Genomic DNA, 16,142 nt, shown 5'->3' on the forward strand with positions numbered 1-16,142 from the left:
AGGTTCGTCCAGACCGTGCTGTAAAGGAAGATGAAACCTGCGCGATCTGTAGAGCGCGCACAAACGTGACCAGAAAGGATGCCGGCTTCCCAAACCGGGAGGAAATACATGAGGCCGCAAGACACAGCCTTCTTTTTTTACTTATCACAGGTTAAAGCGTCCAACCAGAGCTATGTAGATGAAATTTGTGAGAATTGGGATCAGGAAGTGTTGCACACTCACGATCCATCACTCAAACCCTGCCTGCCCACAGAGCCAAAGCCTCAGGGATGTCCTTTCCGTCTTAACTTTTCAAGCAGGCTCCAAGCGTCAAATACTCACCCTTTTACTCTGAAGGACCACAGGAGACTTCGGGTAACTGTCACAGGAAAATGAGACCGACCTGCCATTCACTATGACCTTCACTTTAAATCACAAAGTCAGGATTAAACTCAACAAGAATTGATCAAAGACTGGGTGCTTCCATTGTTTATGAAAAACCAGTAGCCCCACCGCTGAAGCACATGCAGGCAGACCACGTACTGGTAGAGTATTACTGCCCATGAGCAGCTGGTGCTGTTCGCCTACAACCCTTAATTCCCTAAATGCTGCAGAGAGGAGTTTCTTTTCCTCAGAAGCTGCTAGCAGGTGTTAAGCCAAAACTATACACCTTTTGCATCCATTAAAACACAAAGACTCTCTGAACTACTAGCCACCACAAATGAGCTCCCAATAGGCTCAGGAGTGAAAGAGTGGCAGCTTAACTGGTTTGCCTTACTCTAATCAAAGGGTTCCAGCACTTGTGTACATCTGAATTAAGAGTTTTTATTCTGTTGTGAAACAATCATTCCTATCAGCGCAGATGATCTAACTTAAAGAGTCGAAAGACCGAATAACATCTTTAAAACCCCATCAACCTCCATACAGTGAGTGATCGGCTATTGTAGTGCAATTCCAAGGGGCAGAAGAAAATTAATACACGGAAAACTAATCTTTTTCAAGTCAATGGAAGACAAAACAACTAGAAATTTATCTGTCAATGGAGTTGTTTAGAAGTAAGTTTTGAAGTCAGATTTTACCAGATTTTAATTACTCCTTTTCATGAGGCTGTAGATTTTTCTATAGCTTTAAATACCAGAGCAGACGTTTCCTGCAATTTATTGAGCAAAAAAAAAATGCTCCTTACTATCAAAGATGAGTTACGAAGCTAATAATCCATCATAACGCAAGGACCAAATGTTTCTTATATGGCTGGTCTCCCAGACCTGCTACAATTAGCTAGAGATACAGCTTCATTTAAAAAAAAAAAAAAAAGTAGACATGAAGTTAAGTTTCCCCTCAAAACCACATGCACTCCTTGTGTTCTCTGGTGCATAACCATGTTCTTCTCCATCTTATAAAGTCCAGTCAAACCTTTTCAGCCTGAAAATTTCTTTCTGTGGAACAGCAAGTCAAAGCTCTTCTCTGTATATAAACAGAGGGGTCATCCATCACGTTCACAGAAATACAAGATGAAACCCACCCCTTCTTTTGTCCCCTTTCTCAAATGAAAGCACATCATCAAGGTAAACCAACACAACGCGACAAAGGAAAGCTTCGGTGCTATGAGCACAGACTGGTGCCTGGAGTTTTCCCCCCTCCCCTCCTTAATAGTCTGCACTGCTGTTACAATGATAAATGACCCAATAAGACAGCACTTCTTTTATTATTATTATTATTCTTTCTACCATTTCATTTTCTGCTTAAGTCTCCTATTTCCAGGCTTATAGGAAAAGTTATTTACAAAGGGGGGTGAAGAAAGCGAGTTCTAGAAGATACTTTTCTCTATTGCTGCACAAACTACAAGTCATTTTGACACACAACTATTTTTAAAATGAGGTTTAGTTGCAGATTATTACATTGTGCTCTTTATACAACCACGGCCAATTTCTTTCGGTTTGTCATTACTATAAATGCAGATTTACCCACTTTCTTTTCTCAGCACTACCACATATCATTCCTGATCTCACAGACGAAGAGAATTAATCAGTAATCACCTCCAAGACGGACTATTTTTCCAAATGCTTCAGGGAAAATTGATGGATTAACTTAAAGACAACTCAATTCAGCTTAATCCTCCTAAGTATTGATAACTGGAGTCGGTTAATACAATTCCATAACCACCTGGCAGTTGCACACAAATTAAATGTAGTTTATATAAAACTTAAAGTTTTAAAGACCCAGAAGGCACTCAGATGCTCTTCTAAGAGACCCATTTTTTCCTTTGTTCTGTTCTGGCCCAATCTGTTGGCATAAGCATCCCCCGCAGTGAACCTGCTCCTTTGAAGTAGCCAACGTGATCCCGCCGCACTGAAGTTCTCCTGCTGTAACTAATACGCTGTTACTAGCAGCTCCTCAGAGCAGTTTTCATTACCAAAAAGACAGTACTACACAGAGAGATAGCGGAGTTACTTATTTTTCTCCCACACAGAATTGATCTAAGTAGCTGGCGTTTCAAAAGGTTATTGTTTCTGAACAGTCCGAGCGCTATGTTGACAGTGGCTTGAAAATGGTCTGCCAGAAGGATCGTCTCCCAGATTTCTCATTTACATTCCCAATTCTTTTGCTTTTCTATTCTGTGTTTTCCTGCACTCCCATCATATCGCCTGAAACACTGACCACCTCCCCCACTGCAGCTGACAGCAGAAAGCCTTCTGCTCTACTTACACCATTTCAGGCAGGGGGGATAAGGAAGAAGCAGCAATCGCTCGCAGGACATCAATGGTGCCGCAGAAGACGTACAGTAATTGGCATCGAATGGACAGAAACTTACATTAAAATGTTCAAGTCTGTCTCTGCAGGTAACATCAAATTGTAGGACCGCAAAATAAGATGTGGTAGACCAGCCCTTGCGTCACAAATATTTTTCTTATTCCAACTGCCAGAAGATGTCATCGTTATCTCTGAGAATAATTAGTACATAAGACAGCTTGTTTCAACACCTCACGTGCCAAAGGCAAGACCTCTACGGATACAAACAGTTTTGCCAAGCTGCACTGCCAGTTTTTTGTGTGTGTTTTAGGGTTGGGTTTTTTTCTTCGCTTTTTCATTTTTTAAGGGTGCAAACAGCTAGAGGCAGGATGTGATTACTACTATGTAATAAGCAATAAAAAAAACAACCCCAAACTTCCACAGGAGTTACAGCTTGGACTTGTTCAATACACAGAGCCCCTAAAATGTGAACAAAACCTGCTGCACCCCAGCAGGGGCAGTGAAGCAGTAACAAGAGGTCAACTTGCTCTGTACCTACTGACAAACAATATTACGTATAAAGGGACACCAAGTTTATCCCTCCACTGGACACCAAACGTGGTGGTCCATTGGCCCAACAACCAGAGCGCTGGGAAATAAGCAGCTCAGGGCACAGAGATTCAATTATTACGTGCTTGACAAACAAACAGATTTCAGCATCCATCAGAAGCAGATACTCATTTCAATAGTAGGAACAAAAAAAACAGCCTAAGGCAGAGATGACTTTGAAGGCTGACCAGCAGGGACAGAGCCTCCTGCACCCCTCTGCTCTAGCTATCAAGATGACAGTAACATAATATAATATTCACTGGAATAGCCAGAGACGGGGATCGGTAACTTCCTCTCCAGAAAACTAAACACACATGCACCAACCATCTACCTGACAGAATAAAAATAAAAACTTACTGTTTCAAATAAAAGTAATATTGTCTATTTAAAAATACAAGCTTAAATTAATTAGCAGTACCCTTTCAGATATAAAGGTCACAACAAGTATTTAACAGGAAGAGTTAACAAACATGCAAGACTGTCCTGTTCTCAAAAACCCCCCAATATTCACTGTCTCAAACAACCACTGTTAATCCTGCGTCCCCAGCAGTCATAAGGCATACTTTACATTTAATGCTGGTTAGTCAGCTCAAGGAAATCATTTGTGAACACAAAAGGAAAGCAGCTTGGCTTTGACATCCTGCTGCGAGTCTGCTGGACAAGAGGTTATAAAAAGCATCTTTATTTGGTAGCCGAGCAGATCTGATCTGAAAGTCGGACACAACCGCAGGACTTCACACAGCCCTTTTCAGGGTACAGCACAGATGCAGACTAAAAGTTTAATAACAGGAATGAGTAATACTACTGGAAGTGGAAAAGATGATCAAGTGCCTTACACTCCAGGGACAGGATAACTGACAAGTTAAAAAAAATAAACATGAATTTTTAAATTTAAGTGCATTCCATCCCATCCAGTTTGTCAGGTAAGTTTATGCTTCCATTGTTGTAGGAGTTGCATACTCAATCTGAATAGAAACAAGATTTTATGAATGATTTCAGTCATCTACGTTTATAAGAAACTGTAAGCAGCGACACATGGGACGTTGGTGTTTTAAGTGCTCCTGGCTTGCCTGCATGGGGAAATCGGTGCACAATAAGCAGCTACATGAATGTGTAGCACAACAGCCGCATCACGCCCACGCATCGCATAAAAACACTCAACAAACAAAAGACTGAAGTAGCTTAATTTGCTTTCAGGGCAGAGTAAGGCTACGTTGCACAAAGGCACTTTCAGAGTACACTGATCACGTACTCCATCCCTACCCAGTGAATTAGAGGAGCTCGAATTCTGCAAGTGCACAGTCTGGTTTATCGTATACTCACTTCTGCATCAGAAAACCCGCTTTGGATGATTACAGTGAGAGCTGGTCTAAGCTCACACCACAACCTCAAATCTCATTCCTTGTCATAGCTATGTGGGACAAAATTCTCAGCCTGGCAGGTCATTCTATAAAGCGCTTCCCTTCTCTGTTCTCAGGACTTACAAACCACATTTTGAACGGCAGCAAAGCTGAACTGACCCGTTCTTTTCTTCAGTGAGCAAAGAAGCCGTGGAAAGAGTATAGAGATGCCCATCTGAAACATACAGCAGTCTTATACAGGTTTATTTAGATGCAGCTTTGCTGAAAACAGAGCCATCTGCATCTCAGCTGAATCTCAGCTGAATTGTGAGCTGAAAGCTCACACGTTAGATTGATGAGCTAGTTTCTTATTTGCTTCATACAAGTTTTCTACAGACATTAGATATCAATTAGTCTGGATATTTAATTGGCAGAGGTACACCAATCAGTGGCAGAGTGATTATCGGAGGAGAAAATAGTATTTTCATTGAAGTAATTGTATTCACATAGCACAAATCCTCAGGGACAGACCAGAGTCAAAAGTCCAATTATCAAAAGATACCTGCAGAGAAAGCGAACCTGATCTGCCAATTAAGTTAGCCAAGGAGGATTTGTTGGCCAAAGAGTGTTCAGCACATGAGAAAAGGAAAAAGAGAGACGTAAGCCAGGAATGGTAGGAAAGGGCATAACTGTGCCATATATTTTTTTCTAGACATATCTCTATCCACATTTTCAACAATTACAGACTATTTTTCTCACAAGTACTTGTTTTGGTAACACCTGACAGCACCGTACGCCTCAGGACTTGCATGCTTTAAGTACTTAATTGCATTTCATAAGTACATCTTTATTTAAACTTCAGATAAGCAGATGTAATGATGTGACTTTTTCAATCCTTATAGTTTACAAGGTAGCTAAATTAAATCCCTGTGATCTGCACTTAAACCATTAAGGCAGCAGGTATGCAAGCAGGAATCTGAACGTAACCCTTTAAGGGGTTACGTAGTAGCTGATACTTTGACAATTGAAGATTGAAACAAAAGCTAAACATTTCAGGGAAACAAAACAAACAAAAACATTAAGACAAAACACCTGTTCGGGCACCATCAAGCCTCACTGAATTCCCTGGAGATGTAAAGGTCACTCCATGGAAGATATGTCAAGAACACATCCACTGAGGTCTGTAATAGATTCCCCACCTTTCTTATCTCTCTTCTATCAAGTGATTGCCAGAGCTATTTATTATGCCTCACAACATCCCTGTGAGGTAGGTAAGTAATGTATTCTGAGGTAGAAAGGAAGAAATTTGCTCAAGGCTGCATAGCACACCAGAGGCAAAAATCAGGAACAAAACCCAAAAGGCACAGCTCCTACTTATCTTATTCCACGACTAGGCAATTCTCTCCTCTTTATGGGATCGTTACATTCTCCCAAGAAAAAGGCAGATCTGATGTACTGGAACAAGGAAGGATGAGACAGGCTGTTACACAATGCTCAGATCAAACTTACCTTACCAGTGCATCTGGTTTGCTTAGCTGGTTATTAGGAATACAATTTTCCATTAAGTCCTTATGTGTGCTTGGGCTCTTGCTAGCACATTTCTGTTTTTTCTCATTTTTAGTAGATGAGGAAGGGATGCTCCCGTTCGTTGCACTGTGACTGCGAGGCGAGGAGTTCACAACTCCGCTGACATTTTTGTAATTTTTGGATGAGGCAGTGCATGAGTCCTCTTTTAAGAGGTTTTCTGTACTTCCTACAAGATCATTATTTAATCTTTTACTATTGATATGGTTTTCCATATATTCAATTTCTTGTATTTTAGAGTCTACAGGTTGCAAAATATTGTTATTTATTCCAAGGTTGTGTTTCTTAGCATCCTTGTCCTTTTCTTTCCCTTTTTCTCTATATTCTAGCTCTGGCAACGTTGCAGATATTTTTTTATTGGCTGGAATGCCTCCATTGTGCTGCAAAAGTATTGAGGAATCCATATCAGATAATCCTTTGGCTGCTGCAATACCAAAATAAAAATAAAAAAAACCAACTTAGTTCATTAAATCAATCAATACTGTGACATACAAAGAAAAATCTTTAACTACACATCAATCATTTCTGCAGAAAACAATCATTATTAGAGTCTATCTAGAAAAGAAAATCAGAAGTAACATGATATTTTTAGACTTTTTTTGTCATTGCAGGCAGGAAACAGTAACCAAGGGATTTAATAATAAATACTAGAGCTTCATAGGGCACTCACTGACTAGATTGATGCAGTTGCTAATAAAGAGCTAAACAGAGAGGACATAATTCATTTCTACAGTCATACTAACCACTGCCAAAATAATTTTATTTCTGGCTCCTCTGTTTCTAAGTTCACTCTACTTTCATCAAAACAACATGGACTAAAGAAGCTCCTCCTTAGCAGGCTTTTTTTTTTTTTTTTTAAATAGCAGATAACAGCAAACACATTAAGTAATATGCATAACTTGCCTTCCTCTGCCTCCCTCTCTTGCCTTTGTAGCATCTGCTGCTCCGGGGGCAGAGCTTGCTGGAGAAGCTGCATGTAGAATTCATTCTCTTTCTGCACTTCTTTTTGTTTTCTTAAACGCATTTTGTAGCTGACGTAACTTTTAAAGCCAAAGCCCAAAGTCACAACAGGGTAGCCAATACTAAGGAAAAAAAGCAACATTATTATTCAAAATGTAACCATAACAGCAAATTCATAACTTGTAATAAATTATATAGCTGTGAATACATCTGGATTACCACTTTTCATAGAAAATTACATATAAATAATTTTTTGCTGTACTGCAATAAAGCTACGGTTCAAAAACGTAGCCACTTCTTTATCAAGATAAAATTACAGTTCATTACAGAAAGCAATTAACTGTAGCATAGATTAAAGGATTACGACAATGCAATTGCACTATGCATAGCAAAGACAGCTTTTAGACAAGCACCAGACTAGGAATTATGCATCTTTTAAAGAGATAACAGCCAAATGCAGCAGAAGTTCCCAAGTTTTGCTCCTAAAGGGCCATGTAATATACAAGATGTTAAGCTGGGACATGTGTTAACAACATCCAGAACAGCGAAAGGAGAAACTGATGCTCAGACCCATCCCTTTGCTCTCAGAAATTAAGAGCAAATCCCTTTTCCACCGCTCTTTTCAGCTGAGACAAAACAATGGTTCTCCAAAATGCCGCCTCTGCAACAGGCCCTGTGATACCTTCTCATCGCAGCACAGGCTGAGGAACAAGAGTTGGAGCGGCCGCTGGAGCATCCCGCTTTGGGGCTCCTGCATTTCTGGGGGCGGCCAAGGCTGTCAGCCAGCGCGGCATCGCCCACAACCGGTACAGCTCAAACTGACCCTGGAAGTAAAGCCTCAACAACCACCTGCCTCTGACGAGGACGGCCACAATTAAGACATCTTTTCAGGGCAACAAACGGCCTTTGGAAATTCCTTGTTTAGGAGACTGACCTTGAAGCTGTAGGCAAAAACCATCTAATCTCTAAACTTAGTTCTTCCACTTATCTTACTGACAGATAAGATTTGAAGAATTTCACTTCCAGCCAGACTCTGCAGTTGCATTTGTTGGCGGAGATGACAGAAGCAGAACAGAACTTTGGAACTATTTTTTTGCTTATCAGCTTCATCACGCAGAATTTAAGTATTCTTATTAGCTTGTGACAACTGCACCAATACAGAATGCTAACAAATCATGCTAGTGTATTTATTAACAAGAATACTTATCAATGAGCAAACATCCCCGTATAAAAAGAAATATATCTTTGACAAGTATTTTAACAAAGCACAGTGAAGTTGCATTTTAAACGCTGGAGGTGTCCTACATCAGGGGAAAACTCAGATGCAGATGACTGTTAACCATTAAAATTTTCTCATTCTTTGCTCAGTAATAGCACTGTGCAAATTGCATTTCTAAGTAAGCTGCCAGAATGCAAGAATCATTTGCATATGCATCTGACATTATCTCTGCCAATGCTTCTTTTGTAATGCTGTGTAAAGCCAGCTGTAGCTACAGTTCTAACACTCTGATGACAAGCCGAAATGTTTGCATCCAATTCAGCAGCAGAAAGACCTTTCTTCACAGCTCCTAAAGTGCTTTTGTAACCTATTATAGAATTTAATTAGTGTTTAAGGGATTTATTGCACAATGTAGACAATATAAATTAAAATGACAGATGTCTAATTTATTGGAGACTGTATCACAGGGAGCTGGACCAAATGACTCCAGCAAAAACGGGACACATTTTAAACGTAGCCCAATCAATGCATACTACACTAAAAACCTGCAGAATAAAAATGCATTTCTCCCAGATATGGATACTCTGCATTTACGTCTTTAGCCTAAAGTCACTCTTACCACTTAGAAAGAAGTAGCGTAGTAAGTAGTGTTTGGTTTTTTTATTTTCTGTCGTGATTTTCAACCTGAAGCTTATTCACGTCCTCTGGTGAACTATGAAATCAGATGCTCACAAGAGCCCTTCTCATTGGAGGGGAAAGAGAGCAGTGCTTTGTTACAGAAAAAGAACATTTTTGTAACAGCATAAATAAATTATCAGTGAAACTATTTTTTTTGCCACTTTTACCATCTATTCACTATGTAAATACAAAATTCGTAAACTGATGACAAGAACTTTCAAGAAACGCTAGGAATACCCGTGCTACAAATTCCCTGCAGCTCACAAGCACTGTTATCTTCAGAAAGGTTGCACTTGATTAACGTTTAGCATACATTTCTCGTGGAATAGTTAATGACAGACATGTGAGGGTAGAACAGAACAGTCAAACCCTGAACCAAAATAAAAAGCCCTGAATAATAATTTTCCTGGTGAAATAAAGGTTAATAAGAAAAGCAGAATTAAAAAAAAACCCACTTACCAGTGTGCTGCGAATGGACGACAAAGGTCTACATGGAAGTTTTTTAAATCTTTAAATCTAATGGCTGCTTCAATATAAACAAAAAGTATCCACAGTGATACTGTTGGTAAGCACACACCCCTCTCTATTGAGAGAAGAGAAAAAGAGGGAAATAGCTTAGTAATGTACTACAAGCACCACATATTTTAAAGTTATTTTTAAAACATTCCAAAAGTCAAGGGAAATTTTTCAGACAGACATCTAGGGAATTGTAAGAGGGTTTTTTCAGAATGAAGTATCTAGGGCATCTTTATTTTAAACCAAACCTAAACTTTTGTCTCCTTATCTTGCTTTATTACTTTTATAAGGCCTCAGTGAAAAATAACAGATGCGCAGCTAATGAATTAGCTTGGCACAAAACCCCATACAGAGAAGGAACACAAATGGAAGAAACTGCAGAAGATGAGGTAATGTTACAGCTTATGATCTTTGAGTCAGAAGTGGCAAGCTTGGACTACTTTTTCACTCCAAGTTAGGTATATCTTAGTAGCAGCAGCGCGCAAATCAGCTGAGAAAACAGGAATGAGTAAGCACAGTGCTGGTTACTCCATATACAGTAATGCAGACACCACTCTGCGACTCAAAACTCTACATCAGGGGAACGTTTAGGATGCTGTATTGATTTCTCTCCCCAGCACCACTGGTGAGAATGTAAAATAGTAGTCAAGCAAAACAAAGGTCTTAATCCTCTTGGCCAATGGAGAACACCACTGTTGTGTGCAATACAGCCACTGTAAATTTCCACAAATCAATTGCTGTTACATGCCACAAGCTTCATAAAAATGAAGTTCTTGATTACATACTGACATCAACATATTGTGTGCTGATTTGGAAACAGATCCTAAATTTGAAACGAAAAAGAGCATGGCTCTGGGGCCCTGATGTTATTTACTGTGGTCTCAACTTTGGTCTCTCTTGAATAGCTGCACTCCGCATAAATGAGAAACCTATAACAGAACGGTCAGCTTAAAGGGACTCAACATCTCAGCTAGGTAGACACACCATCTAAAGAGATCATAACTTCCTAAAAAAAAAAAAAAAAAAAAAGAGCAAGTTCCCATCAACTTAGATGAGCATTTGAAAAGATGAATCCCTCAGGTTGCCATGAATTAAAATATCAAACAAGCTCAATAGCTACAGTTAAAACTGGCCCATCAAGTTTTTCCTTTAGGGTTTCTAAACATCAACTCTGAGAACTTCAGATAACACTTTAACATCTTAATACAATCCTAAAAATAACACCAGATTTTTTACATATTTTAAATTGGGCAGCAACTGGTTCACAGTATCTTCCATTAGCTCCCACATTGTCATTATTCTAAATGACTAACTTGTCAGAAAGATGACTGCTTTCACCAGTAAGCTGAGAAACGATCCATGCTATCCTGCAAATTCTTGTGATCTGACAGCAAGTCTAACAAAGTATTACAAAAGCCCCAAATCCCGAGAACTTGGGTCAGGAAAAGCTACCTCTAAAAAAAATTAAAAAAAAAATTAAAAATCAAGTTTTATTCCCATTTTTTTTGATGAGGGAAAGACATACATAACTCATATGAAGTATTAGCACTCATGCAAACTAAACCACTTCCCCCCAATCCAACGGTTGCCCCCAAACCCCAGAACCCAAGGATTTATTAAAAACCCTCAAACAACTAAGGATTAAAAAAAAAAGGGAGGGGAGAAAATTTCTCTGTACACATCTCAAACTGTTGGGGCAGCCGCTGGTACTACTAGCCTTTTTGCTCCGAAACTGAATCCAGTTGACACAAAGATTTAACTAATACAAATTTAAACTATGACAATATGCAAAATTAGCAGCACACTAATCGAGTAGCAGGAAGAATGTAAAACCGTTTCACAAACTTTTCCTATGTGCTCTGTATTTGTCAAATTGCTGCAGAAGTGTTTTGACGCCAGGAAAATACTTCTTTTTTTCCTGCTCTGGAATCCCTGTTTATACACCTTCAGTTCCAGTGGTCAGGCTTTAGGTTACCACAACGTGCAGCCAGACAGGTACCAAATGCAAATCAGCAGAATAACGGAAGCAAAAGAACCTTTTTCAACTATAACAAAACTGCATTAAAACAAACGTGGCAACAACTAGAAGAGGGTTTCTGCATGCTACTAAAAGCTGTAAGATGTATATTCAAATCAGTGAGCTGTAAATAAAAAATAGTGACCTACCTGTGTGCCAGACATACTGTACCCAAACATACGTGCTGGCAGCAAAAAATAGCCATTGTATTGGGATGAAGAGCAGACATATTATATTTGATGTGAATGCTACACACACAAAAAATACTGAAAAGGCCTGAAAGAAAGGAGGGGTGAGGGGGAAGAAGAGTGCTTTGGTTTAATCCAGCAAATACTACCAGTTTATTTATTAATAGTGACACCACAATGATTTCAACATAGAAACACTAGTGTCGTTTATAATCAGGGCGCAGAAATGGAGCAGCCTGGCCAATCAAAGTAGAAACATAGCCAATGAAGAGAGAACAGACGCAACTTGAGAATTTGTGCCCATCCACTCTTCCAACAAGTCTCCACGCAGCTATACTTATTCCTTATTATTTTGTTTGAAGACTTTCACTTACACTGTTGATATAGTATAATCATTACTATGTTGTCCTTCTGGAAAACAACCAACCAACCAACCAGCAGTGTCATTTACTCCCTGAAGGTGCAGTAAATAGCTAAACAGGCAAGGGCTTCTGTTTTATTTTAAGGAAAACCTTGCTATATAGGGATCTAAACCAATTCACTAATCTCAGGAATCAAACAATAGTTTTCTATGGTGAAAATTTGATAGCTATATGTTTCGCTTCCACTTGCCACAGACAAAAGAGGCCGTCAGAGAGGAGAGACTTGAGCCTGGGCCACTTAGTTGCTTGAAAATTCCTCCTCTTGTGAAAATGATCATCAGTGCCCTTTAGTTAGTTGTATAACAAGGAATATGCCCTGAAACATTGCAGGATTCCCCTACAAAGGGACAGTAATCTTGTGTTCTACTTACCAAACCCTGGTATCTGAAGGAATCGTAAACACTCCTGATGAAGAGCCAGAATGGCCACAGATACTCAAATCTGAACTCCAGGACAAAATCTGCCAGCAGTACCAGGGCCCACACTACCAGGAACTTCAGATACAGGAACGTACTGTAAAAAAAGAAAGGTGATTTCAGGTCAGTATTTCCAATAGAGAGATTTACTTTTTTTTTTTTTTTAATTAGAAGTTTAGGAATAAAAGCTATAGACAACTATAACACAGGTAACAAAACTATCCAAAATTTTACAAAATAGGTAGTTTTATCATTAAAGTCAGGCCTGGTCCAATAAAGTTAATTATATTGTTAATTATATAACCGCATTTGTTTTTAAAGTAGCAAATAAACAGAAGGCTCGCCGCTCTTACGAGACGTTCAGAGACAGTCTCCCTTTAGCTTTGCAGAGTATTTTTACAAAGTGAAGTCTTGCCACCAGGTATGCTGTCACAGCTGAAATGCTTCTCTTCTAGTTTGCACGCTTCTACTTGGAGCTCAGAAACCTCTGTTCCCTCTCCTCAACAGACTGCAGATGTTCACTCATTTTCCACATTTAACACAAACTGCAACACCAATAAATTGAGATATATTTTAAGCCTATAGCTATAGCAATTAGGAAGACTGTTTTGATACTGAGTTGTCAGAGTTGCATTTGCAAACATCCACATTAAAGTAAACACATCCATTAAAACAAAAAGAAAACCACAACAGAAAAATGGAGGCACTTGAGACCAGACAGTCTAACTACTTCTTTTTTTATTATTATTTCAAAGCCACGCTCCCTTATTCTTAGTCTTGCATTTTGAACCACTGATGCTCCTTCTTGGCTACAGAACTTAAACATTTTGAGATCATACCTAACTAACACAGGAGCACTTGAGGGATAAGCCCAATACACCATGCTAAAACAGAGGAAGGAAAAAACATTTTCCCCCAAACCCAGCATGCAGACACCTAGTATGTTACTCCAGTTCCCCACAATGCAAATACCTTGTTGCACTGTACTGGGTTATAAGAAAGATGGGGTTTTAAAATATATTTTTATTTTTTAAATCAAAGGCAGGTTTTTTTTCCTTTTAGTAACTTATTTTTCCTCCCCTATGATACTGCCAACAAAACCAGTAGAACTTTGCCCTGGAATGTTTACTGATAAGTTGCCAAGAGCTCGCATGCACAGTGCCAGGTAGGGTCAAGTTTCTGCACTGTTCATGGACATGTGGCTTTTTTAGGAAGTTGTTCAGAGCTTCAGAGAAGATACAAAATAGAAAAATTCTACGAGAAGTGTTCTGCACCAGCAGAGGTTTCGAAGCAAATGAACTACTCGGCCAGTTATCGCTCCCGTCACTTGTACCACAAGGTCAGCTTCCAAACCACACAACTGGGAAAACACTTGGATTTCTTGTGAATCGACGATTAATTGCATGTGTCTGAAAGTGACCCTCATCAACTGTCCTGGCCCTACAGCTTCCTCCCAATGGAAGAGTTTTTGCTTATCTGTCTCACCGTATGTTATCAGGCTCTCCCCTAAAAGTCCAATGCCGAGGTTTCCACTGTGACTCAACGCCCTGAAAGGAATCGCTGCAGTGGAACCACTTACCTAAACGCTCTCGAATGTACCCCCAGGAGTACATGCTTTAAATCAGCACAAGCTAAAGGAAGACTTCATAAAAAATACATTTTTGAAGTCTGAGATAATTAATTAAGCAACTATTCCTACATTTAACTCACCTTGATGCCCCCCCAACCCCCCTCCCTTTTTTTTTTTTTCTAATATTCTGTATCTGGAGTTTAACACAGTGGGACTGGGGGGAAAGAGGCAAATAAAGAGGCTAACAGAAGCACTTTAATTTAATGGAAACAAAATTAATGACACACACTCTTGGAAAAGTTGAGGTACTGCTTTTCTCAGTTTTTACAGAACCATCCCCACCGCTTAGTAAACAATTACTCTCAGAAAAGAATGAAACAACAGTAGAAGTATTTAAAAAAAAAAAAAACACAATTAAACCACCACAAAAACAACCCACAACAAAACCCACCAAAAACCCTTAAATGGTCATGTTTGTCCTGGTAGAGTATGCTTGCATTCTCTGTTTATTTAAAGTTTAAATCTTCAACAGAAATCTGTAAAAAGCAGCTGCATTCAGAGAATAGGTAGACATAGAAGGTGACAGACATTTGGGTGCAGTCACCGCTGTTCGTTTAGACCGTGCTGCTGAACTGTACATGTGCAGCTCTGAAGACGTGAGGAAATACATCAAGGCATCACACCCAGGCAATCATTATTCTGCCTGTTTAGCTGGAAAAGCAGTTAGGTTGTGTAGGCACTGTTTCCTGGGTTGAAGTTATGGCTACTGTTTATTTTTCTGCCATTGAAATCCATAAGGAGACTACATTTTTCCTGGTAAATTAGGGTTGTCAGAACTAATGCTTTTCAACTGTTAAGTGCCACTCTAAGTTAAAGCATTTGCTGAATAAGAGGTCTGTAATACAGCCATTAAAGTGATTTCTAATATTAAATTCATATCAATCCAAAGGCTATGGTGACATTGACCACCTTTTAAAGTGGAATTGTAACAATACAACATTTGTAATAAAGTTTTCCAACACTATTAAAGAGCCTACTTCTCAGTCATCTGAAGGATTCTAAAGAATTTAATGAGAACAAGACTAAGACACCAGAAAGTTTTATCTTTTTATAAAAGACTTCACCCACTTATGTTGGCCTCAGCAACAAAATTCACTGTTGAGTGATCTATTCTACATATGTATTCAACTGCATGAGTCCACATGCATACACACACTTATAGAAAACATTTTAAAGGTACTACACTCCATCAATTGGTTGGTTTTAGGTTTTTTTTTTTCCATCAGGATGCCCTGCCACCCCCAATTAAAGCATTCAGGGCTGCAGAGTCAGAGACTGCAGTCCGTAAGTAAACACTCCCAGCTTTAAAAATCAATATAGGTAGCAGCCTACAGACATCAGCTCCTCCTCGAGAGGGGCCGGTGTCACAAACTGTGCTGAGCTTCCACGCTGCCACAGTTCCGTACACAGCTGGGGTGCCTTTGCAGCACACTGCAGTCTGCAGGTGGCAATGAGTCTTTGTAGGAGGAAGAAAGGAACACAAATCTCAGCTTCCCTTCTTCCATAAAGGTATGCTGCACACCAAAATTTGCTGTTCTTGGCAAGCACACAGTTCACCGGTTCATTTACAAGTGCTTACTGAATAGACGCCTCTTCAGCGAACACTTACATTAGTGATAGCTGAAAAATGTCCAGCAGAAATGAAACCCCAAAGAAAAAGAAGCTAACGGACCTCTCGCTTTAACAGGCTAATCGCTGCTGTTTTGTTTCACATGACACACCGTTCAAAGAAGATCACATGAATGAAATGACTAACAAAATTTAGCAACAGCCCTCCTCCCTTTCTCTGCTTTGTATTAGCCACTTTTACTTCAGCTTTGCTCTTCAAGCCCTTGATTCCTCCCAGACACCGCT

The 16,142-nt window shown here is 39.5% G+C and overlaps 1 protein-coding gene across 1 annotated transcript in view; it reads right to left on the reverse strand.

Annotated features, from left to right (window-relative positions):
* The window catches only part of TMEM57 (transmembrane protein 57), a 28,967-nt gene that overhangs the window by 7,715 nt on the left and 5,110 nt on the right, over window positions 1-16,142 (reverse strand). Inside the window, exons 2-6 of the mRNA XM_009882235.1 lie at window positions 12,614-12,755; window positions 11,782-11,908; window positions 9,559-9,682; window positions 7,146-7,324; window positions 6,168-6,663 (exon numbers count right to left, since the gene is read on the reverse strand). Of these exons, the coding sequence (XP_009880537.1) occupies window positions 6,168-6,663; window positions 7,146-7,324; window positions 9,559-9,682; window positions 11,782-11,908; window positions 12,614-12,755 (1,068 nt within the window). The remainder of the gene's footprint in view (window positions 1-6,167; window positions 6,664-7,145; window positions 7,325-9,558; window positions 9,683-11,781; window positions 11,909-12,613; window positions 12,756-16,142) is intronic.

Source organism: Charadrius vociferus, unplaced genomic scaffold, assembly GCF_000708025.1.
Source record: "Charadrius vociferus isolate BGI_N301 unplaced genomic scaffold, ASM70802v2 scaffold613, whole genome shotgun sequence".
Classification (NCBI taxonomy): Eukaryota; Metazoa; Chordata; class Aves; order Charadriiformes; family Charadriidae; genus Charadrius; species Charadrius vociferus.